This window comes from Gopherus flavomarginatus, chromosome 3 (genome assembly GCF_025201925.1).
Source record: "Gopherus flavomarginatus isolate rGopFla2 chromosome 3, rGopFla2.mat.asm, whole genome shotgun sequence".
Lineage (NCBI taxonomy): Eukaryota > Metazoa > Chordata > Testudines > Testudinidae > Gopherus > Gopherus flavomarginatus.
Window position 1 is genome coordinate 201,317,765 of NC_066619.1, and position 25,097 is coordinate 201,342,861.

Below are 25,097 nucleotides of genomic sequence, written 5' to 3' on the forward strand. Positions count from 1 at the left end.
CCAGAAAAATGGAAATTGAGAGCAGAACTGGATGAAAAATTTGACAGAACAGATTTCCATTGAACAATACAGTTTCATTGAAATATTTTGCAGAAATGGGTCTATCTGGATGAAATTATTCAATAGGAAAAAAAATCAATGTTTAGGCTTTTTACTTTTAATTATATTTAAGTATTAAAATATATTTAATATGTATATAAAAGATAATTCATCTTAATATAATATAAAAGTCACAAAAAAACATTTTGATGGCTATTAAGACTACTTTTTTGAATTTTTATTTTGCAGGCAATTTCAAAAATGTTAGAATTTCCTGCAGAACAGAAATTCTGGTTCCTGGCCAGCCCTAGTTGGGAGAAACTCAGAGAACAACACAAGTGACTAAAGAGTCTGGAGGGCAAGAGTTATGATTAACTAGAACTAGAAAACGTATAGCTTTACCAAATTATTGCTAAGAGATGAAAACTTTATCCAAGTATCAGATGGATATACACTAACATCCATAAACTGAGGAAGCGGAAACAAGGATGGAGAAATATGGAACAGAGGAATTGCCATGGTGCATCAGACTAGTAGTCTATCTAATCCCATAGCCTGTCTCTAACACTAGTTGGCTGGCAGCAGATCCTTCAGAGGAAGGTGCAAATAACCTGCCCATACTTTAAGGGAAGTTTCCTCCTAACCATATCATGTAGTGGTTAGTTAATGCTGTGAAGGATGTAGGTTTAATCCTTTTTTTTTTTTTAATTGTCTAATATGAGAGTGGACATTCTTAGTGGTCATGTAAATGATTAATTACATTTTGAATCCTATTAAGCTCTTAACCTCTAACATTTTGGGGCATGAATTCCGCAGTCTAATTATTTATCATGTAACAAAACGTAATTTTTATACATTTTGAGTTTGTGGCCTTTCCGTTTCATTGAATGTCACTTAACTAAAATGTGGTTCCAACTGAGGTTGAAAATGAGAAGCAATGGGTTGAAATTAAAGTGCTGCTCCCTATTTAGTTTACATTTTAAAATTTTGTGTTACTTACTTTGAATAAGAGACTAATCTTAGTCCCAATCCTGGAACGAGCTCGGTGAGGGCAGACCATATAGGTGTCTAGATAATGGAGAATGTGTGGTGTTCTCATTTATTTTTAAAAATTATTTCCTGCCTGTTCACAGGAAGATGGTAGCCTCCATGGAGAAAGCTCAGAGAGGGTTACAGCTGCAGAAAAAACTGAAACTTCAAATAGTATTTCTTAAATAATGGGTTTGAGCTTTGCAGAGTTAGGAAAATTTACCTGCTGAGGCCCAAAATCCACTCACCTGCCTTTCCAGGGTGATGATGGGGAAAGGTATTTTACTTGTCTGTCCAAAACAAAACAAAAAAATAAATGCTAATGCCAGGTAAGCAGGAGAGTAGACTAGTGCAAGGCTGTATTATTTTAAATTATACTTTGGGAAAGTGTTTTCCACCCATAAAGTGCAAATAACTCTGATTTCCCTTTTTAACAGTACTTTCACATATGTTCCTTTCCTTTACTCTGCCTTCACTTACATGTTGTTTTTTCCCACTGGCAGCTCCCAGCAACCAGACTGCTAAAGAAAAAAAGGGGGTGGGGGTGGGGAATAACCCCACATGCCTATCTGAGCCTTGATAATTCTCTTTTTTGAAGGGTGGGATGGGAAATAGAATTTGGGCCACACGGTGTGTAAAAATATTGCATTACATACCAGTCGTGGAGTGAATGCATTCTATAGTACTGTAGCTTGCAGTTTTAATTAGGTTTGTTTATTGGTTAAAACTGATTCTTTCTCTTGTTCTTCCTGGATTTAGAGAACATCCAACACAACAGCAGCACAGGGAAAGGAAGAAATCTTTCTGAAGCTTCCCAAACCCTGCTCCAGCCTTTCTTGGGACACAGAGCTAAGAGAGTAAAGGCTCTTCCTGGCATTCCCTTGCCTGTGAGGAATGCCGTGCTTGCAGCTGCCCTTTTCCCAGAGTTTCTGAAGGAGCTAGCAGCTCTTGCACAGGAACATTCCATCCTGGGTTACAAAATACCGGGTGATGTTGACGATTATTATTAGTGTCTTTTTTTTCCTTAATACAATTAGCAGATTTTTAAATGTGAAGCTGCTTACAAAAGAAAGTTCTACTTTGATACTTCCTGACAATACTTGATCTAGGGGAAAAAAAAAAACCTCATTCCATGTTACCTTTATATTGGGCCTTATGACTTCCAACTGTGCAACATACTAATTTGAAATAGAACCCCTCAGGAATACATCATGTGTACCCTTCTTCCCTTGTGCAGTTACACAACTTCCTTTACCTCACTGCTCCAGTTTTCAATTTTGGCCTAGAAAAGTGGGTTGCCCGGTGGAAGAAATATCTGATAAGTAAATATATATGAAAATTGCACAAAATTGGTCAAATAAGCCTTCTGTGTTAAGGGCCAAGATATTGGGGGGTGTAAGGGGGGGTGTTTGCTTTATTTTTAAAAGAAGAGTCTACAGTCCCACCTCTGAAATCCCCTTTACCAATGGCTGGGGTTGTGAATCCAAGTGGTCTCATGTGTTCTAAATGCATGACTAGCTGAAAGCAGGTGCTGTACCCAAGACATACCGTATTGCCTTATGTTGCATACAACTCTGCAGCTCTCAGCTGTTGGTCTTTTGAAGTCAAATGAAATGTATAAGTGGATGTAGAGTGCAGACTGCTTGGAATTTTCCTTACAGTTTCTCAGCATTCTTTGATAAATATTATATTGCTACCTAAAATCTCAAGCAAGCCTTATTTAGTAAGATTTGCACAAAGTACAAAGCAAAATGTTTCTATGCAAGCTCTAACAAATTTGTAGAAGAAATTTGTTTGTTCTCTTCTATTGATAAGCTGAAGAAAAATATTCAATAGCTTTCAGTAGTGTTACAAGGGTGACTCCTATCTATTTTTGTTAAGTACTGCTTTTTATGAAAAAGGACAGCTTGCCTCTGAAAAGGTGCTTAATTTTTTTTTAAATGTCATTTTGGTTAAGGAAAAACAAAATGACTACATGTAAAGAGAAACTCGTTATTTATTTTTAAGTTATGTGCTAGCTTTGCCTAATATTGCACTTTTGGGGTAATGGGGGACAGGGGAGGAATGTTCAGCAGTTGGGGAGGAAAAAGTAACAGGGATAACTGAAAACTGTTTGCTAGTGACTAACTGCAAGAAAATTCTCTTCTGTGAGTAATGAGGTTCATTAGAAGAACCCCAACATGATGAATTGGTGCATCACTGCTGCATTTTGTCTTACTCTTAGTGGCATAATTGTGCTTCCAGTGCTAAACTTTGCTCTACGTGAATGAGGGCTCAGTTCATGAAAGCCTTAATACTTCCCCTTTCTACTACGAGAAAACTAAAACAACCCACAAGCACTGAAAACCGGAGGTAAGAATGATATTAAAACAGTTTATGGTGCTGGTTATAATTCCCCAATACTGAAAAGCCCCATTATATAACTTTCCCAATTTCAAACATGCTATCTTCACTTAGGGAATGTAAATGAAAAACCTATAAAAAGAAAGATCAGGTAACATTTTGTAAAGTACTTAAATCACTTAGGAGCTGAAGTCCCATTAACTTAGTCCTTCGTCACAGGGGGGTATGTCTACACAGTAGTTAAACGCTTGCAGCTGGCCTGGGCTGCAGGCTTAAAGTTGCTGTGTAGATGTTTGGGCTTTAAGTTAAGCCTGAGCTCTGAGATTGTGTGTGTGTTTGGGGGGCGGGGGGGTCATCCCAGAGTCCAGGCTCCAGTTTGAACTTGAATGTCTATACGACATTTTTTTAGTCCCACAGCCTGAGTCAGCTGGCCCAGGCCAGCCACCAGTCTTTTATTCCAGTATAGACATACCCGTTGGTGCTTTGAAAAGTGCACCCATTTTCCATAACAGGGAGAGCTAGACTAGTGCCTGACTACACTAGGTTCTGTCTGTAGGAGACACTAAAAGTCCTAAAGTGGATCTGTACAGATTGCCACCTGCAAATACTTCCCTTGACCTGCTATCACTTGTCTGTCTAGATATCTGTAATGTATTCAGTTCTGAACACCAGCTGCCCTCCCTCAAAGCCCTGACTGCTGCAGCTCAGCCCTTTGTGCTCAGGCCCCTTTCTTTTCTGTTGTTCTTGCTCCATGCAACTCTTTGCCTGTCAGATGCAATTCCACCAAACCACCCTCTAACCTCCTTGCAGCTGCTCCACTCACCACCCATTAGATTGCCTTTTTTAAAAAAACTCATTTAATTTAGGAATGGGAGAATTCTACTGATTCCATTGCTGCTGGAGCCATGGCCAACCAGCCTCAGGTCCCTTTCCTTCTTCTAGCAGCTGGTAGGTTCTTCACTCTCACTCAACCACCCACCTTAGAACTGTGGTTCATGCCTGTTCTCTCAAATTATCCCTCAGGGGAAGAGAGAGATGGCGAAGCATCACTTACCACAGTGCTCCAGCCTAATCGGGGCTGGGTCAGTGGTTGCTGAATTCCTTAAGCACTGATCTAATCTGTTCCCATGTCATCAAAGCATAGCCACTACCTTCTAGCAAGAAGCTGATGTGAGTGCTTTAAAAGGAATAAATACATGTAATAATAAAATAAGCAAACTTCAATGAGTCATAACCAAGTGGGTATTTACTCCCAAGAAACCATCCACATTTTTAAAAACTGTTAATGGGGTGAATTTGTTTGGTAATTCTCCCTTTCCTTGCCTTTAAGTTAAAATCAGACTCTGAACCGTTTAGGAATGGTTTCATATTAAATGGTCTCTCTCATTACAATAGTCTGTTCTGAAGACAAAGGTAGATGGAGACCTTAAAATCTGGACTGTGCAAACTAGATCTGTAAGTTTTCTGGTTTTGACCCAGTAAACTGTAATAGTTCCAAAGGAGTTATTCCCGCCTACCACATTAGTGAGCTTTAAAAAACCTACAGTGTGCAGAGGAATTCTTACAAGTCATTACACTGTATGTGCACAAGGTACGCTTTAAACAAACAAAAACTCTGTCACCTATCTAAAAAGAGAGACCATATTATGGACTTGTAAATTTGGCAACCGATTGCTCAATTTTTGAGATACACAAAGGAAATAGCAAATATAAGTCTGGTCAGTTTATACTCAAACTCTAAACTGTCCAAATAAAGATTCAATACTTCTGGTCTGAGATAGCGTAGGCAAGGTTTCAGTGAGGGCTGAATTACAAAACCATAACCTCCAGCATCCTGAGAAAAAATAAACTATGATATTGGTACTTCCTACCTTCAATGTGCAGAGCAAACTACATGTAATTCAGTATGAAAATGGTGGTTGTTTCATTATCAGAGCCTCAGATTAATAATCCTTTCTTGTTCAAGTCCTTCATCCAAATGCTGTTTAATATGCTGCTGCTTTCAAATTGGACTGATTTGGAACAACAGAAATCAAGACCTGATTCTGATCTGTTACATTGGTGGAGATGATGAAAAGCAGACCCGAGGAGGGTTTTGTTTTTTTTTTTATTAAAAAGGTTGCCCTTCTTTTAGTACACTTAGATACATTCCTTCAAAGTCTCTGCTGTTCACAAATTCCTTTTAGTATTTAATATTTCATCGGGGTTTGTCACATCCTGTAGTGAAAGTGCAATGCATTCACTTAGTGAAGTTATGCCTGTTTGGTGAATACTACCTAGTTGTCGTTAACACAAAAAGATTATCCAGACAGATAAGATTGATCCATTTAACAGAATTGTTTTTATAACTTGGGTAAAGGCACAGGTTTTCAGGGGGAAAAGAGTGGGTAGGTAATAACACACGTACACTTAGTTTTCACCAGTTCCAACCTGGGCACTAGTGGCTGAAAGGCTTTGACAGCTCCTTGGCGTATGTGCAGTGAGACAGCTTTCTGTCCACTCCCTAGGGACGCAACTGTCTTGTTCAGCACAGAATGAGGGTTTACAGTCAAGCTGCCCTTCTACCACTAGAGAGGTAGGTCTTCCAGTACAAGGCTGAAGCATGCACTGTCATTGCCTGTGCTGGCATGCCTCTGGGTAAACAGAGGACTCCATTCTCCAGTGTGGTCAATTCAGCACAAGCATTTAAAAAAAAAAAATCTCTAGGATGGGAGAGAAAAAAAGAACAGTCTTATTTGGTGCAGTTAAATGATGTCACACCTTTTAGTGTATTACTTTGAATTGTAGCCAGAGCTACAAAGTCATTACTGCTTACTGTGCAAATCTTCTTTTATACATTGATTATAACATAGTTCCTCTTTGAGGGCAGCTTGATTTAATAAGCAATTTACTGTGCTGTACTGACTGAAATTACTATGTCATGCCTACAGTTTTTATGAAGGCTGCAATTCTTGCAATTGTAGCTGAGGTCTAAATGTTATAAATGTAAGTTATATAGTACTTTTACCCATGCTAGTTCTGGCACAATACAGTAGTGTCATGCTGTCACTGTCTAAATTTAATTTAGGTCATTACAGGATGTCCTTGGTTGCACCTTTTGGGCTTTAGCGATAGAAGATGACATTAATTACCACCAACTAAGTTAAAACAACACAGGCTGGCACTCACTTCAGTGTGAAATATAGACAGAACTGAAATTTGTATTACTCTTGTTTGTCACAAGCAGAAAAAAGTCACATAGTGGCCCTGTGTCAAGGACCATTACTGTAAAAATATAGAAGGGAGGGTAAAAGTTATCCCTTGTTAATGTGTTTTTGATCCTCTGGCCTCTAAGGGCTGCTGGGAAGTCATTATTCATTGATTATAACAGTTTGTGTGGCAGCTGGATTAAGGCCTAAAACCCTTTATGGAACTTTTGTGCAAAGGCTGCATTTCTGAACAAAATAATTTTCTTTGCCAAAGTTAAAGTGCCCATGTATACCTGTGTTTGATATATTAGCTTCAAGAGAGCATTTGATATCACTATTTTATTGCAATTTGCTTAAAAATAACCAAGTGGATCTAGGCTAAAAAATAATATAGCAGGCTTAAACCTAGGTCTGATCAAACTGTCTAAATGCTACTCTGTCAGCTTGGCTAGCACCCACACAGAATGCCATCTCATCTCTAATGGAAAAATGTAAGCCTTTAGAGACTACAAGTCTCACCATTCAGTGCTCCAGCTTGAGCCAAGAGGCCATATCACTGCTGGACACAACTCTCTGTTAACAGGGAGAGTGACATTCAGTTTACCAACTCTAGCAATATTTACTTTTCCTTAAAGCTCCAGCTCAGAGTATTGTGATTAAATTAAAGTCAACATTCGCACATAGAAGTTTCTAGCACTCATAAATGTAGAGAAGCTTGAACCTTCAGCCTTCCTGTCAAGTTTGGTGGCAGAATTTTAGCAAAGTCCTGCTGGGAGCCTGCACCAGCATATTGCTCATTCAAACCTGCTTTCCTTTTCTTTAATATTGCATAACCCACCCTCCACAAAAGTCACCAAATCGGGCTGTCTGCAAGGACAGTAATTTGAACCCACAATTTATGGGGATAGAGAGCTGCCTTTAAAAAAAAAAAAACCATTGGACACTTATGCCTGCATCCTGGCCTGTTCTACCTGTTCTGTGCTACTTGGGTTTCAAAAAGCAGGTAGAAAGAAAATCAGCTTTGTTGTTTAGCTGGGAATCCTTAGCTGGTATCAGGCCACTCTTCTGTCCCTAATCACTTCCCCTCCCTCAGGACCTCAACAAGAGAAGAGGGGAGGGCTGCTTCCGTAATCCTTAGCTACCAGAGTAGCGCCTTCCAAGTGCAACTTGAAGTTAGCATGAGGCTGTTCTAAATTGTACCAGGCCCAAATCAACTAGCCATAGGAGTAGGGAGGCAAAGGTGAATCCAGTGCAGCTTGCTGGGACCTGTGGCTTTAATATATATTGCCTCACTTATAACATTAACAATACAATTACATCTGGGGCATTTGAACTGTACAGCCAACCAGATCCATGCTATATCTGAAAAGATAAATTGTGACCACCTTGCTGCTGTAACTTGGTTTTCTCTCATCCTTAGATGAAGTAGAATGTTACGAACTTCCTGTCTGAATCATATGAAAATAGCTATGCAAGGGAGATACACTAAAGGGCAAAAGTTTTGATGTAGTGCTCTGTCTCCTTTCTTGAGCACCCTGAGATTATAGCTTTAAACAAAAGATGAAGGAGGGCATTCGTTCAAGAGTGAGATGCTACTTTACACATACAGCACACAAAGGCCATTAATCTATGAAAGGCTGCTGCTGCAGTTAGTGACTGTGAAAGTCTGTATATTACAACGGCTGCTCAGCAAAAAAATAAGATTATTACATTAGAATGATAGCACAGCACCTACTTAATGGCCTGGAAAAGGGTTCAAATTACATTAACATTCACAAGTAGAATGCCTAACCTGTAATGAAAGTTTCCATCAGACACCTCTATGACATGGATCAAATTAAACTCTGCTGTGAAACTTTGCAGCCAGGGCTGATGGCTAAAGGTTGTCTTTTTTCATAACTCTCACAATGCCAGAAAAAATATTTTGGCAGTTTCTCCCTCCAACCCCCAAATGCAGGATAACTGCTGCTACACACACATAATCAATGCCCCCTGCCAAAAGCTTTTACACTCTATCTGGTAAGAGCCCATGTTTACCTACCTCTCTGTCCATCTGGATGGGATTGTAATGACTGTGTATGGTGTCAACTTTTATACATTGGTGAAATTTCTCTCCGTAAGCTGAAGGGGAAAGGAAATTCTCTCACACAGGCTGTGTATTAAATTAACACCGAGGATCTGGATGAAACTGTCTAACTCACCCTGCCTAACAACGGGAACACATCAGGCATCTAAGCAGCAGCTCAGTGAGGGCTTCAGTAGCAAACTGACACCGGAGTTAAGGGCAGAGCTTGAGCCTTACTTCAAGGAAGCTCTAGCTTTTGTTCTTTGTACAAGCCTTGTGACATTGATCACTCCGTAGACAGTCTCTGCACCCTCACCCCACAACACCCAGCCTGTGCTGCGTAATTGTCAGACAGTTGATTAACTCCTTGAGTATGTGGCGGAGTTGTCACTCTCTGTAGGGAACAAACTTTTGGGAAGTTTAGACTCGGCTCTGAGCTTTTTGGTAGGGAGCAGGAGAATCCTTCTGGCCATTTTTAACTGGATGTTTTATGTTCTGCTCAGAGGGGCACAAAGGCTGGGGTGTAGGGAGGATAGCTCAATCAAGTTAGCTGAAAGTGAACAAAAAGCACTTAACACTCAAACAGGATAACATGTTTGAAGCCATGGTAACCAGCCCTGTCGAAGCTTAAGCTCCCCCCACCCCAGCTCACACTGCTTTAGACATGATAGCCAGCACCTTAATGAGCATACAAGGACTTCATACACATTAAGCTCTGATTAAAAAAGCTTACCCTTTTTGATTGTCAGTCAAGAAACATCCTGAAGATAAGTTTTTGTTCCTATGCAAAATGTTGGTTTAAAAATTCAGCAGGTGAGGAGTCCATAATATGGTTTCAAGTATCAGAGGGGTAGCCGTGTTAGTCTAGATCTGTAAAAAGTGACAGAGTCCTGTGGCACCTTATAGACTAACAGACATATTGGAGCATAAGCTTTGTGGGTGAATACTCACTTTGTCGTAATATGGTTGAAGATTTTTAACCTGTGTCCTTCTGTCTGCTTCTACTACAAGGGAAGAGTTTGTTACAATTATCCATTTCTAGTTGGTGCTGCCTTCCTTGTTCTCCATTGTATGTGTGGCAGGTAATGTTGAAAGTAGGTTGAGATTTATAGTAATTGCTATTTTAAATTTAAAGATCTAATGCTATATATTCGTAGAATTTGTCCATAAATTATTACAGGCTATTTTCTACCCTATTACATAATTGCCTAGAACAAAATGGTTTTGAAAACAGGTAACCATTAAAGATATTTACCAACAGTAGTCATGCTATGGTATCTGAGAGCCTTCTATTTTAAGTATAGTGCAGTTACCCCCTCACCTGAGAGAGAGTAGTTAGCGTAACACACATCCCACTCCAAAGCTGCCCAACAAAAAGCATTAATAATACAAGAGGACAAAACCTTCTGGAAAAAGGTAGGGTTTGTTTGTTTGTAAAGGTAAAGAATAGGCTTAACACACATGGACCCATAAAATTCAAACTTTATGCAGATGCTCAGTCCATAATTCACAGTCTTGTGCCTTTTGTTTCCTCCCAGAATGGCAGGAGTTAAGGGCAGAGCATTAATCTAACAAATTCAAAGTTCAGTGTATATTATGGTTTGTGTCATAACCATTTATTATCTGGATGTGTTTTGTAACATTGATTGAAACTTAGCACTCTGAACGAAGTCATCATGGAACAAAACAGGTGCCACTAAGTACAAGATAAAATGGTGGTTTTGCTCGGAGGTGACAAAATGATAGTTAAGCCTTTGTTTGAATGTCAGTTTAAAAACACAATTTTTTAAAAGGTCAACGTCTGTCATTGCAAAATTCAGAGTAAATCTTATCCTTTTCAGACAAAACAGGCAACTTAACGTTAATGCTTTTTGTCAGCTGCACAACCTTTTAACTAACTTATTTTTATGTGAACAATGGGTACACGTTTTATTCAATAAATATATTTGAAAACTCCTGCATTTTGCCTCTTTTCTGCTTAAACTGTGAGCTTGTTTGTTCAAATGTTTCCCTGTCAAGAAAGATAGTAGCACTGATAATCAGAGAATGAAGTACCAGTGAGCAGGGCTGAACTAGGAATTCCATAACTTGAAGACAATAGCTAGATTCCACAGAAGAATTCTCTGAATTAAGCCCAGATTTTGAAAGGTATGTAAGAGCCCAAATCTCATTTTCAAAAAGGATTTAGGCATCGGAGTCAAAATCCCATTGACAGTCAATGGGATTTAGGCTAAGTGCCTAAATCAGTTAGGCATTGCAAAACTGAGCACTGCAGCATGTAAATAGCTTTAAAAACCTGGGCCTAAGAGCTTAGTACGGTATGTGCATGCATTCCAATGGCAAAACATTCTACCCTTCAGAAGTATCTTTGAGCTTGAGGATAACTGCGGTTGTTAGAAGGGATTATTTAGCAGCATCAGAAGAGGCTTCTGAACTCCAGAAACCACAGTCCATAGCCCTATCAAGTATTTATTATAGATGTAAGATTATAGATATGCATATAGCACAGGCTCTTAAAGTAGCAGGATTTTTCCATAATGCACAGGACTGCCTGGGCTTCAGCTGCCTTAGTTGGTTTTAGGGGCCTATTTAGCCACTGGGGAGCAGGTTTAGGATAGATCATCACTTGAAGGAAAGGCAGCTGGGCAGTCTCTTCTCCTTTCCCTCCCTCTGGCAGAGGCAAGGAAGGAGTGATAGCACTGAGGAACTACTTCCCCTTCCTGACAGGTTGGGGGAGTGGCCAGCAGTGGCTAAGCTGCCACTGGGTGTTCGGCAGAGCGAGTAGGTGGTGTGTCCTGTTCACATCATTACATTTCACACTCTAAAATGCATAAATTTCTATTCCTTCAGAAAAACATTGCTACGTGGCAAGATTGAATCACAACATACATCTGATACAAGTTCTAGAGTATTCAGACAAACAGCAATGTATTGAATCATTTACCTTTCTCCTGTGTGCAAAACCAGCAACAGGAAAAGTGAACAGCACTCAATACTAGCTTCTCCTATTCATTTGCACTGAATATCTTTTCTTTTGTCCTGATAGAGGGTGAAGCATTCAAGGAAGACTGTATAACAAGATACTACCTGAATAACCACCAAAAGGGAATAATAATTCTGTTCCATGCTGAGACAACACAGTATCTTTTTCTAGCTCAGGCTGGAATTGAACTGTACAAAGTCCAGGGAATGTCCAGTCGTTCCCTCTGTAGGGACCTGTGCAAGTTGCTCTGAAAGTTACTGTGACAGCCTCTTCTCTAATATTTGTTTCACCAGCACAGGATCTGCTCGCCCTCTTGTTGTTCTTTGAACCAGTCCAATCAGTTTATTCAGAACTTTTGGGTTTCCCTTCTTTATCTCCATAACCTTGAAAACAAGAGCACAAAGTATTTATCATGAATAATGAAAGATGTTCTGTTTTCCCTCTAAACAGATGCACATTTTCTAACCTTAGCACCAGCTTAATGTAGGCCCAAAATTTAGTATTAAAGTAAGTTTTTTGGCCTCGATTCTGCAAGGGCTGTGTGTGGCTGGAACCCTACAATTGCCTGGAGCCCCACTGGATGAGCAGATGCCATTGCAGGATCAGGGCCTTAGTCCTAATAGAATTACTGGTTTCATTATTATCTTTTTATTCCAAGGAAAACTTTTTTTTTTTTTTTTTAAAGAAACCCCTTGCAGTGTTTTCAAGTCAAAACAGAGCAGTGCAGAAAGACAGACTTGTCTATTTTACTTTTCCTAATGGGGTGACATGCAAAACGTAAGATAGTAATCAATAAACAGATTTTAAAGTGTTCAATATCAACTTATTAGTAATAAATTTAAATGTATTAATTTGAGCTCAGAATTATTTTAAAAATTCTACTATGACAGTGTCCTTCTAAAGTGGAGACACTTGTATTTCATTAACACTGACCTGGCATTTTTCACTGGAGCAGAAACTTTAGAACTAACCCTTTAAAACCTCTATATCAGATATAATAACTTGAAGGAATCTCTTGCAACAAAGCATTAAATGTTTAACTATGTTTATTCATCATAAAAATACTACCAGTGAGAGAGACCGGTTCCTTTTTTAGACCCACTGACTGACCTCAAAATGCCTGCACATTGGCCTGCACAATTACTGTGCACTGGCCACTTGCATGGCCAGTGAGGTTGCATGCAGAAATGGGTCAATGGCTGATACCCAATCTGAAAATAGAAAAGTTTAAGCTGGAAATGATGCCTAAAAAAACCTAACCGTTTAACAAGGGAAATATGAAGTTCACCCTCACTGTGTCTTAAAATCAGGTAGGAGGTCTTCCTAAAAGATATGTTCTAGTTCAACCATGAGTTACTGAGCTCTATCATGTTTACTTACAGAGCAGGGGAAAATAATTCTCTGCACTGTGGGAAAGTATTAGGTGAAATTTTATAGCCTAACTTATGCATGTTGTCAGACTAGATAGTCTCCACTGGTCTTAAACTTATTAATACGTCAACTACCAGTTGCATCAAATTGCATGCACAATTGCAAATACATCCACCTATTATTGTATCAGAATTTTAGCCCATCTATAACGTCCCAGCATAGATAAGGCATGTTGCTATCTTTATCTGCTTAAAATTACTTAAATTAGAAAGTTCAATTAAGTTTAGGTATTGCACTCATTCATAAATTGCTCAGTATTTGAGTGTTAGTTTCCCTTTTTTAAAAATAAACTACTATTAAAAAGCAAGGCATTTTCTCTTGCAATAGCCAACTACCTGTTCTGTAAGATAAGCTTTTAGTTCTTGCTTTAAATTACCATAAGATCTTCTTTACTAAAATGATCACCTGAAAGCAGCTGGAAAATAAGGCTGCTTTATCACAGCTGGCTTCGCTAAAACACTGGAAGCTGAGGGAGGAATTAAAAATTATTTCGTAAGAATTTATTATTGAAACAGGAATCTGGTCATGGGCCTTCATCTTTTGTGCTGTTGAACAGTTCTAGCTCTCTGCTCTTATGCTTCAGTACTCGTCTGAAAATACAGAAGCATCTTTATCAGACACTGCAAATGAGTCAATATAAGGGAGGTCATGCAGATCTACTGCAAGTTCATTTTCTTTATCAAAAGCTCTTAGTGTCTCCCAGTGAGACTTTGGCGTGGGTGGCATCGTTCTCAGAAGATGTTAGCTTTTTTTTCCAACTGCAAATGTCGCTAGACAATGTTTATACTTAAAATAAGCCATTAATTCCTTTTACATTTTGCACTCCACAGAATACAAAAGCACTTTTTTTATAAAGCTGATATTGGACGTGATCAAAGTTACCCCTCCATTTTGCCCCCCTTTCATAATTTACAAGTTTACTTTTTCTAACTGAAAATCTCTGGAATCTTGAAATCAAAATGTTAGTGTAAGATTGCTCATGAGGGTTAGCCAGTCAGTATACATTTCTTAGGAGAAGAGACATGGACTTTGCATAGAGACACAATAAAAGCCAACTTTTTAGCTTACCAACATTGATGCTATCTCCTTTAAAGCTAATATTATTCATGTAGAATAAATAATGACTTCTTGTTAGATACCCTGAGTTTTCACACAGTTATATTAATTTCACCTCTTTGACCTTAGATATCTCCTAAGATGACAATGAAAAAAAAAATCTGGGAATTATACTGATCAAAATTGCCAGGCCAGGTTAATGGAAAGCGCTCTCTGCACACATACAGTTGAAAGGGACACGACTTCTACTGTGCTTGTTTTCTTGCACTATCACTTTTATGCATAGTCAGAATGACTTAGCTTCTTGGACAAGCCAGACTAATAAATCCTTCATTTCTCTTTGAAGATGTGCAAACAAATGCAGAGCCAGAGGAAAGATGGCAATTTAACCTGTTAGCATCAGAGACTACCAACGTGTCCAAGCTGCTGTATTCTATTCCCACCCCGGTTCTAATCACCTCTTCCTGATGTCCTTCCACCACTGCCTGACAGATCTGTTCAAGCTCTTGCTGATCCTGGATCAGTTCAAGTTTCTTTTCTTCAACAATTTGAAGTGGGGTCTTCCCCTCCGCCTTCCACAATTCCTCAAGCACCTGCAGCATCAAAAAAGATAGAGGAGGGGAGTCAGTGCCTGTTGCATTCACTCTTTCCACTGCAGTAATGTGAGTGAATTTAGTCAGAATAAAAGCAAAGGGTTAACATTTATGTGATTGACAAACTTTCCCATGCAGCTCTGTGGACACATCTCAATCTTGACTTGCTAGTGCCTCTCCAGAGCAAAACCTGCTCACCCACAAGAGCACAGGATGAGATCAAGCAACTTAGTTTAATGTATGATCTGAACACAGCTTAAAGTCGAGTGCAATGATCCAGAGCACACCACATCCCCTCCCTTTATTCTGAAGCACAATATGCATGTCACATAGCTTTGCAACAGTGATGATCTTTGTGCCCCTACTGTAGAATTGCCGTACGAGAAGGTGGTGTAGTAATCCCTTGTTATTCATATGAGTGTTGCTAAAAGAAATTACAACATGCATGGTCAACAGAGAATGCCACTGCAGAGAATTGACAATTAGCCAACTATCATGCCTAGACAGATTCCAGGTAACTCATTTCATTTACAGACCATCATCACCGCAGGAGGGAGAGAGTGAGGATGCTTAACAGAAGAAAAAATATTGCAAATCAGAATCCATGTGGCAGCCCTATCCCATCCATATCTCACCTCCAGGAATAGCTGGGTGAACCTAAGCTTCTGGAATAATTACTAGCTAATATGAATGTTTTTCCCTACTATGTAGCAAGGCTATCACCATGGAATAAACTTGGAAGAAGAGAGCATTTATAAAAAAGCAATTTCCTTGGGCAGTCATTTTCTGTATTTCCTCTGTTCTTATTTCAGAGATGGGGGATGTGAGAGAGAAAGCCATTATTAAAACAGCTGCTTGATCCTGCCCTGAAGATACAATTGTATGTTTGGGCCGTCACAGTGTGCCAGGATGGAAACTAATGCCAAAAATGTAGCACTACAAATTTGCTATGGGATCTAGAGGAGGCTGGGGTGAGGAGCCCTAATTTTAAGGCATTTTAATAATTAGCAGTGCAGCAAGATGGTTTATGAAAAACAAAATAAATAGAATGACATTTTAATCCTCATAGATTTTTCTCCAATAGGAAAGCCCTTCAGCATGAAATGATGTGACAGTTGTGACAGGTACTTTAAGAAAACTGCATTGACGCTACCTACTCCAAGACAGGTGTGACTCAAATTTGCCTCCTATGCTCCAATCCCTTCTCCCCCCAATAGCAGCTTACTGTTTTTGTTTTGCCAGAGGCTTGAGAGAACAACAAGGTTGTCTCTGAAGCCACATTGCAGGTCTTGTGTTTTCCTTGTGAGAGGGAGAAGGGCAGAAAAGACTGATCAAATTATTAAAATTACTGATATCCAATCAGAGGCTGGTCTACACTATGCGTTTATACCGATTTTAGCAGCGTTAAACCGATTTAACGCTGCACCCGTCCACACAACGAGGCCCTTTATATCAATATAAAGGCCTCTTTAAACAGGTTTCTGTACTCCTCCCGAATGAGAGGAGTAGTGCTGAAATCGGTATTACCATATCAGATTAGGGTTAGTGTGGCCGCAAATCGACAGTATTGGCCTCCGGGCGGTATCCCATTGTCATAAACAGATAGTTAAGGGTTAATGTCTCTTTTACCTGTAAAGGGTTAACAAGCTCTGAACCTGGCTGACACCTGACCAAAGGACCAATCGAGGGACAAGATACTTTCAAATCTTGGTGGAGGGAAGTCTTTGTGCTGTTTGTTTTGTTCTTTGTTCGCTCTTGGGGCTAAGAGGAACCAGACGTGCAACCAGATCTTTCTCCAATCTTTCTGAAATAGTCTCTCATGTTCAAAATAGTAAGTACTAGCTAGAAGGTGGATTAGTCTTTTGTTTGTTTTCTTTATTTGCAAATGTGTACTTTGCTGGAAAGATATTTTACCTCTGTTTGCTGTAACTTAGGCTAGGGGAGAGGGAGTCCCTCTAGTCTATATATAGCTGAAGACCCTGTAAACATTTTTCATCTTGATTTTACAGAGATAATTTTTACTTTTTATTTCTTTAATTAAAAGCTTTCTTTAAGAACCCAACTGATTTTTCCCCTTGTTTAAGACCCAAAGGGATTGGGTATGAACTCACCAAGGGATTGGTGGGGGGAAAGGAAGTGGGGGGGAAGGTTAATTCCTCTCTGTTTTAGGATCCAAGGAGTTTGGATCAGTATCTCTCAGGGTAGCCCAGGGAGGGGAAGTCTGGGAGGGGGAAAAGGAGGAGGAATGGTTTATTTCCCTTTAAGACCCAAGGGGTTTGGGTCTTAGGTCCCCCAGGGAAGATTTTGGGGGGACAGGGAGTGTCTAGGAATTAAGCTTAGAAGGGTACATGCAGGTCCCCACTTTCTGGACGCTAAAGTTCAAAGTGGGAATAATACCTTGACACCCACAGTGCACCATTGTGACCGCTCTGGACAGCAATCTGAACTCTGATGCACTGGCCAGGTAGACAGAAAAAGCCCTGCGGACTTCTGAATTTCATTTCCTGTTTGTCCAGCGTGGAGCTCTGATCAGCATGGGTGGCGATGCAGTCCCAAATCCAAAGAGAGCTCCAGCATGGACTGTACGGGAGATACTGGATCTGATCGCTGTATCAGGAGGCAAATCTGTTCTACCAGAGCTCCGTTCCAGAAGACGAAATGCCAAAGCATTTGAAAAAAATCTCCAGACAGAGGCCACAGCAGGGACTCAGCATGGTGCTGCGTGACAAGCATAACAGAAAGCCAAAGAATCAAATGGACGCTCATGGAGGGATGGAGGGGGTACTGAGGACTCCAGCTATCCCACAGTCCCCGCACTCTCCGAACAGTATTTGCATTATTGGCTGAGCTCCAAATGCCTGTAGGGTCAAACACATTGTCCGGGGTGGTTCAGGGTATAGCTTGTCAATTTACCTCCCCTGCCCTCTCCTCCCGCCCCCCACCCCGTGAAAGAAAAGGGAAAAAAATCGGTTCTTGACTTTTTTACAATGTCACCCTATATCTACTGCATGCTGCTGGTAGACACGATGCTGCGGCACTGAACAGCAGCACCCTCTCCCCTTCCCCTCCCCTCCCTTTCCCGGTGGCAGACAGTACAATATGACTGCTATCCATCATCAGCAGCAGCCCATGAGTGCTCCTGGCTGGCCTCAGGTGAGGTCGGCTGGGGGCGCCTGGGTAAAAATAAGAATGACTCCCGGTCATTCCCAGTAGATGGTACAGAACGACTGGTAACCGTCTTCATCATAGCAACTGGGAGCTGAGCTCCATCAGCCCCCTCCTTTCATGTCTAAAGAAAAGATTCTGTACTGCCTGGACTATCATAGCAGCTGGAGGCTGCCTCCCCCTCATTTTATCTCACGAACAAGTCAGTGTTTCTTATTCCTGCATTCTTTATTACTTCATCACACAAATAGGGGGGGACACTGCAACGGTAGCCCAGGAGGGTTGAGGGAGCAGGGAAGCAATGGGTGGGGTTGTTGCAGGGGCACCCCCTAGAATGGCATGCAGCTCATCATTTCTGCGGGATCTGACACGGAGCGGCTGTGCTCTCTAGTACACTGGTTCTCTAGCACACTTGCCCCATATTCTAGGCAGGACTGACTATTTTTAGATACAACATAAAGGAGGGAATGACCCGAGCGGTCATTCCCATTTTTGTCTCTGTGCCGACCTCAGCCAGGAGCACCCATGACAGCAGCAGACGGTACAGAACGACTGAGAACAGTCATCTCATCACCAATTTACAATGGCATGGCAGACGGTACAGAACAACTGATAACCGTCTCTGCTATCTTGCAAAGGCAAATGAATGCTGCTGTGTAGCACTGCAGTACCGCCTCTGTCAGCAGCATCCAGTACACATATGGTGACAGTGACAAAAAGGCAAAACGGGCTCCATGGTTGCCATGCTATGGCATCTGCCAGGGCAATCCAGGGAAAAAGGGCGCGAAATGATTGTCTGCCATTGCTTTCCCGGAGGAAGGAATGAGTGACGACATTTACCCAGAATCACCCGCGACACTATTTTTGCACCATCATGCATTGGGATCTCAACCCAGAATTCCAATGGGCGGGGGAGACTGCGGGAACTATGGTATAGCTACGGGATAGCTACCCACAGTGCAACGCTCCAGACATCGATACTAACCTCGGTACATGGACGCACACCACCGAATTAATGTGCTTAGTGTGGCCACGTGCACTCAACTTTATACAATCTGTTTTACAAAACCGGTTTATGTAAAATCGGAATAATCTCATAGTGTAGACGTACCTCGAATTACAGTCACGATAAGTGATATTTTAATCCATTCCTATCTAAAACTCAAAATGCCCCCCCTTCCAGTTCATTCCTTAGCAGCACTGCAGAGGCACCTGGAATAGGAAAAAATTCAGCTTACCCACTTCACTAACTATGCTGAGGGCTCACTTAAGGAACACCCACACTTACTTCCTCCCTACTATCAGCAGGTGCTCAGTCCTCCCCAAGGGAGCAGACGGGAAGCTTTCTGGAAGGTAATTCTCCCTGATCTCCCCTGAGGCATTGTGATTCCATGTCACACCTCATGGAAGTGCAACTTGCAATTTGCACACACTAGCTCAGAGAAAAACTCCCCAAAGATCTTGCTCAAGATGGAAACTAACCAAAGAACCCATATCTTTCTAAGAAAAGGGCAGAAACTGATTTAGGTTGGCATGTACCAAACCTGCAATTCTGAAACCATTGTCCTTTCCCAGACTGCCCAGGGAAGGAGGAGGGCACTGAAGCAAAACACACACACAAAACTAACAACAAAACCCTCTATTCCAAGCAGAATAACCAAGAGAAGCCCATTGAGTGGGCTAACTTAAGTCAGGGCTAGGGAAGTTTGAGAATCAGGGAGCAATAACTGGTTCCCCTGACAGCCGTCTCATCTCCGATGCTAAGCATATCATGCCCAGAGAGATTTTGCCCATTATACAATATCTTAAGGGGACAGGGAGAGACTGGATTTACTCTTGTAAATATACACAACAAGCTATGTCGGTTTGTGTTTTGTAGCTTTAAAAAGTATCCTTCTATTGTTTGAGTACAATACTGGCTCCCTCTATGGAGTACGTGGACACAAATCCTCCTTGGGCTATTTCTGAAAGTCGAGGAGAGAGAAGCTAATTAGTTATATTGGTTAGTCCATTTTAAGGAGAACCTTGGACACTGCGTGTAATATATTACAGTAGTATTCAGAGGTTACAGAAAGCATTTTATTCATGCAGGCATAATCAAGTGCAGTTCTACTCCATTTACTTTTTCTTGGGCTCTTGTAGGCTTTTCTCAGCCAGAGAGAATTAGCCTCAAGGGTTTAAGGGCCCCTTTGCCCCCTGCCCCTCCATCTACATTGTTATACACATACATAGCGGAGAGACCAATTCTATTCAAACATGGTTTCCTATTAGGCTGATGATATAGTTTATAGAAATAGCTAGCAGATTTGACAGGCCAAAAGACTGGCCTCATCCTACTCTTTTTTTAATGTTCTAGTCTAGATAAAAGTCTAGTCTAAAAGCAGTGTAAAATAATTTTAATTCATCCACACTAAGTGGTCAAACCAGGCTATAAACTGGCTAAACATGAACAATGAGGCCTAATTATAAAGTCTCCAATGCCAAAATGAAATTCTCAGTCTCTCCTTCATTACTGAAATCCCAATAGCAGCAACTATAGACTCTAGCCAAGGTTTGATTCAGACTATTGCCAGGTTCTGCCTGCTCTAGCAATGTAGGCCTAGCACCAAACGACTGGTCAGAATGATTTAGTAACAGCTTGCAAGTCTTGCATCCACAAAAGGGTCATTTTAAGCACTTTACAACTTGAATGTGCAAGCTGGTTGTGACACCTGGGAAAAGGTTTTCATTGAAACCAGTCTGCAACCACTTGTTCCATGTATGGGTACAAATACTGCTATACCATTCTGGCCCGTCCTGTATCCATGCCTCCTCCCAGAATGCAATGTCTTTGTGTTTGCAAATTATCCAAAAGCCTCCGCTTCTAACAAGTGCTGTGCACTTTGGATCAGGTGCTCCAGATTCCCCAGACTACATTGTTACAATCATGATTGTAAAAGGGTCCTGTTCAACTTAGGTTCATACACTGTGCTCACCTCCCTGGTATCTGCTGTATGGTAGAAGTGCCAAAAGGTTCTGTCAAAGTATTGCCGTGCAGATGAGCTAAACTATTGTGCAAACAACAAATGTTGTCAATCCATGTGCCTGCAATGGTAGCCCTGGATTAGCGTGCACACTATTTTTGAAGATAAGTTTGGTTTGTGTGCTATAATTACATAAACACAGCAGTGTCCCTTCTTTGACATGCAATATCCACCGTGTAACCTTCCACATTTAATCAATGTTCACAGTTTTTATCTATGTGGATTTTATTGCCTTGTACAACTGAGAATGAGCACAGACCTCTTAAAAATTTAAACTGTTGGCACTTCCTGCAGTACAAGCATATGCATATCTATGACTATTTGCTCATCCCATCAAACTCTTCCATCTTTTCTTGTTGGCTCTGTCTTCACTCCTGCAGTTAACTCCTCCCACCCACCTCAAATGCTGTACTGCATCTGCTGTTGTCTGTATATATATATAGCCTTTTTGCCTTCAGGGCATCCAATATCTCTGCCTACTGCAGAGAACTGTTATAAACATTTGTTATTCTTCTGACATCTAGGCAACCAAACACTTTTCTAAATATGGCAAAGTTTGATAGCATCACTCAGTGATGGGCAAACAGAGTTATTACTCTGTGTCTGAATTCAGACACAGAGTGCAATACATATACTACAAGGAGCTGGTAATTAAGCAGGAGATGCAATCTCTCTGAAATTCCTCATTTTATATCCTGTCAAAACTGCCTCTGTATAAATAAATTAAAATGAAAAAGCTCCGTTAAAACAACATTAACTTTCTGACTTAAACACCACAACAAGGAAACAGCTAAAAATAAATTCTGAAGGTCATCTTCAAAGTTTTAGGCAACAGGCTGATGCATGCTCTCAAAAATCACATACACAGAATTTCTGTATATCCACATGCACTAAGTATTCTCAGTGTTTTCTGCCCGTTACAAGCTTTTATTGTTTTAAGACCACTTCCAACCACCATGAGCAACCACAATTCTGAATGGCTTAACTACAAGCTGAGACTTCTCAGCTCCACCAAAAACCAGGCCAGTTTAATTTAACTTTAAGCACCCAGACTTAGAACTCTTGTCCTCTTTATAACAATTTTTTGATGCAAAGACAGACATGCAAAAGTGAATAGACACTAATTTCATTCCAAATCTATAGCTAGAATGAAAGACTAGGTGGAAGGAATATGCAAACACCTGCCCTTGTTGATCTAAGAACATTAACCCTGGAACCTCATTATGTGAGTTAAATGTCTTAATTTCACTGTTGACTATTTTAAAATCAAAAAAACTAGCTAGTGTATTTATCCAGTGGGGTTTGTTTAATATTCTACACCTATAAACTTGCAAGGTTTAAAGAGACAAATAGTTATTAATTATATTATCATAGGGCCCAAAACATGATAGGTGCTCTGCACTCAAAAGTCACAATGCCCCACACCAGTTTTACAGTTTATTTTTTTACAGTATGATCAAATATATATACACAGATATTTTTTTTCATCACTACAGGATTTAGCTGGAGTTGGAAGAAACAATTTACAGGGGATCAGAAAACCTCAAGTGAAGATCTTGAAGGGGAATGAAAGATCTTAATTTTTTTTAATAAATATAAAATGGTGAAAAAATAAATTTTATAAAATTATTCAAAAGTGTACTCACCATGTTAGAATTTTGGAGTGTATTTCTAAAAAAATATCCAGTAGCTTCTCCAGAAAGATCAGCAATTTTTTTTTCTTTTTTTTTTTTTTTTTGAAGATTACCAGTAACCCTGCAAAAATGCTCACTGTTGTCAAATGTGACATGAACACCTTCCTCGGCTCTGCCAAGAGTTTCAGCATTCAGGAGCCATTTGTTAAATTTTTCAAATAAGCACCTTTATCCTTTCTCCCTCACTGCCCAGCACGCATGAGAAAGACTCACCGTAAACAAGTGCAGAGTCACTTCACTAGTGTCCTAAAATCTCTCCTTTGAACTCACTTCCACCATGAAGCGTAAAAAAGTCTTGATAACAGTTAGGCAGCTGGGTGTGCTGTGACCACTGCCTATCATGCTAAATGGCATTGTCTCATTGTTACCTTGTGCTCCCCATGTGTTTTGTCTTCTACTTAAGTTGTAAGCCTCTTGGGGCGAGGACTGTCTCTTTGTTTTATGTTTGTTCAATGCCTAGCACAGTGGGCTTTCATCCTTGATTGGCATCCATAAGCACTACCTCAATACCAATTAATTATTAGGATTATTTATAATAATATTCATTAACATATTCCCTGATGTCAAATGTATTGTTAGCACAGTTTCTTAGCTCCCATCTTTGTTTTGGGAGACTGGCCTAAACAAGCCAGCTATTTGAAAAAAGAGGGGGGAAATAGTTGGTTCTGTCTTGAGTGCCTGACTAAGATGCAGCAAAGAGTGTCATTGGATTATCAAAAGGGCAAGTCTTCTTCCTTCAGTCTCGCAAGACACTTGACACAAATTTATCTTATAAACCCAGCTATGTTTTGCCCTTTGCCATTCAGTGGGATGTGTGACCTCTTACAGCTGCAGCTCCTATTAAAATTATGAAAAACCATGAAGCAGCAAGTTTCCCAAGCATCAGATAATCTACTCACCAGAGACTGGATCAAGCCACCAAAACATGGATGTCAATTCTAACCTTCCCAAAGTGCAGGAGTGTTCAGAATTTGAGATTTGATTATAGAGGTTACTGGTCAGTGGCGTCAAATCCAAATTGCCCAAAATTCAGGCATGTTTGGCTTTGTTAGGGATTTGTTTCAGGCCTCTCTCTACTATTTAACCCTGAATTTTTATACACATACATCCCACCTCCAGTAGCAGTTTGGCATATTTCATTATTTAAATATAAAATGAATTTACCGACACCATGGAAGTCATATGGATTCCAGATGGAGATTTACTGTTAAAATGAAGTAAGTAGTGGCAGTTTCAAAGGTAAGTCCAAAACAAACTCACTCGTTTGGCTGCTGAAGAAGAAATTGTTCCTCTCTCTAGAAGGTTTAGAAGGTCAGCCAGGAAGAGAGAACTGACTGGACTAAATTAAAAAAAAAATAAAGGTGAGGTAAGAGCTCTAAAAACAAACAAACAAAAAACCACTACACATAACATAATCTTAACATCTCTACATGGTCCCTGGTCATTTATATAAGTGACATACAATCATTTAAACCAACATTAAATGTTATTATTGAAAGCAAACTAGTTACCTTGTTGCCTAGCGGTACACTGTGTCAGTACAACTTTTCAAAATGTAATTTATTTTTGGTCAGCTGAGTAGGTTTTGCCATTTTAATACGATAAAAATGGAAACCCCACAGATTACAGTCAATAGTGATTAAAGATTTCTAGTCTCTGGAGGGTATGGAATAGACTTGGTTCACCAAGACACCATACAGGTCTAGGCTCCCAAAAGAAGTGGTGGCTATTTGGACCTCTGTTGTCCACCCACCATGGAGTTTCCATTGCACTAAACGAGGAGTCAGTGCTGGTGTTAGGGGATACTATTCTCAATTATTTGTCTGGCCATGGGAAGACAGATGGTTCTGTTTGATCAACTCAATATAATCGGAAAGCTTCACCTTTCCTGGACTGTAAGGTTGTGTTGTTTTAAATAACCAAGCATATTATTTAGAATCCAGCCAATCACTTTCTTTGGATTCATCTGCGTCTGTCTCACTACATTTTCAAAGAACTCCATTAATCCATCTTCATTCTGTTTAGAAAAAAGAATTAAATGGGTTAATGACAGAAAGGTACAAAAATGAGTATTTTAGGTCCTGGTCCTCTCTCATTTGCAGGTAAACCTGATCTGTGCACTCACTGCAAGATTTTGGCAACCTCTAGTAACTCCAGTAAGACAATAGTGCAATCTATATTAGGAGATGCTCTATGAAAAGAATACATAAGCATAGCTGTCAGCCCATCTGCCAGGTTGATAAGATTGTACCTATTACGTAGTTTCTATCTTTCATTAATCCTTCCCTGAAATTAGTGTACAGGGAGAAGCTGCTTCACCCAAGGCAGGTGTGGAGAGTTCCCTTGTTCTGTTCTAGCCTGCCTACCCTCTGGTGAAATGAGCTGTCAAAGAACATGCTATGTTTACCATGGAATGGTTTTCTGAAGCCACCTAGATATATTTCATGCTTGATCTTGCAGACACATTTCTGGTTGCTGGAATAAGATG

The 25,097-nt window shown here is 40.2% G+C and overlaps 2 protein-coding genes across 7 annotated transcripts in view; one reads left to right on the forward strand and one right to left on the reverse strand.

The window, feature by feature from the left end:
• Positions 1-22,481, forward strand: part of FHIP1A (FHF complex subunit HOOK interacting protein 1A) — a 147,683-nt gene extending 125,202 nt beyond the window's left edge. For 2 of the 5 annotated variants that reach the window (XM_050946269.1, XM_050946268.1), the window contains one exon: positions 1,828-2,461. In XM_050946269.1, the coding sequence (XP_050802226.1) occupies positions 1,828-2,078 (251 nt within the window). In that variant the 3' untranslated portion in view covers positions 2,079-2,461. Of the gene's footprint in view, positions 1-1,827; positions 2,462-3,292; positions 5,518-15,539; positions 16,165-22,411 lie in introns of those variants that run through there. The other 3 variants (XR_007773447.1, XR_007773448.1, XM_050946270.1) reach the window with 3 other exon arrangements.
• GATB (glutamyl-tRNA amidotransferase subunit B) overlaps positions 10,129-25,097 on the reverse strand; it is a 56,345-nt gene continuing 41,376 nt past the window's right edge. For both annotated transcript variants that reach the window (XM_050946484.1, XM_050946485.1), the window contains 4 exons: positions 24,493-24,626; positions 23,870-23,948; positions 14,593-14,727; positions 10,129-12,030 (listed from right to left, as the gene is read on the reverse strand). In XM_050946484.1, coding sequence (XP_050802441.1) covers positions 11,902-12,030; positions 14,593-14,727; positions 23,870-23,948; positions 24,493-24,626 — 477 coding nt within the window. In that variant the 3' untranslated portion in view covers positions 10,129-11,901. The remainder of the gene's footprint in view (positions 12,031-14,592; positions 14,728-23,869; positions 23,949-24,492; positions 24,627-25,097) is intronic.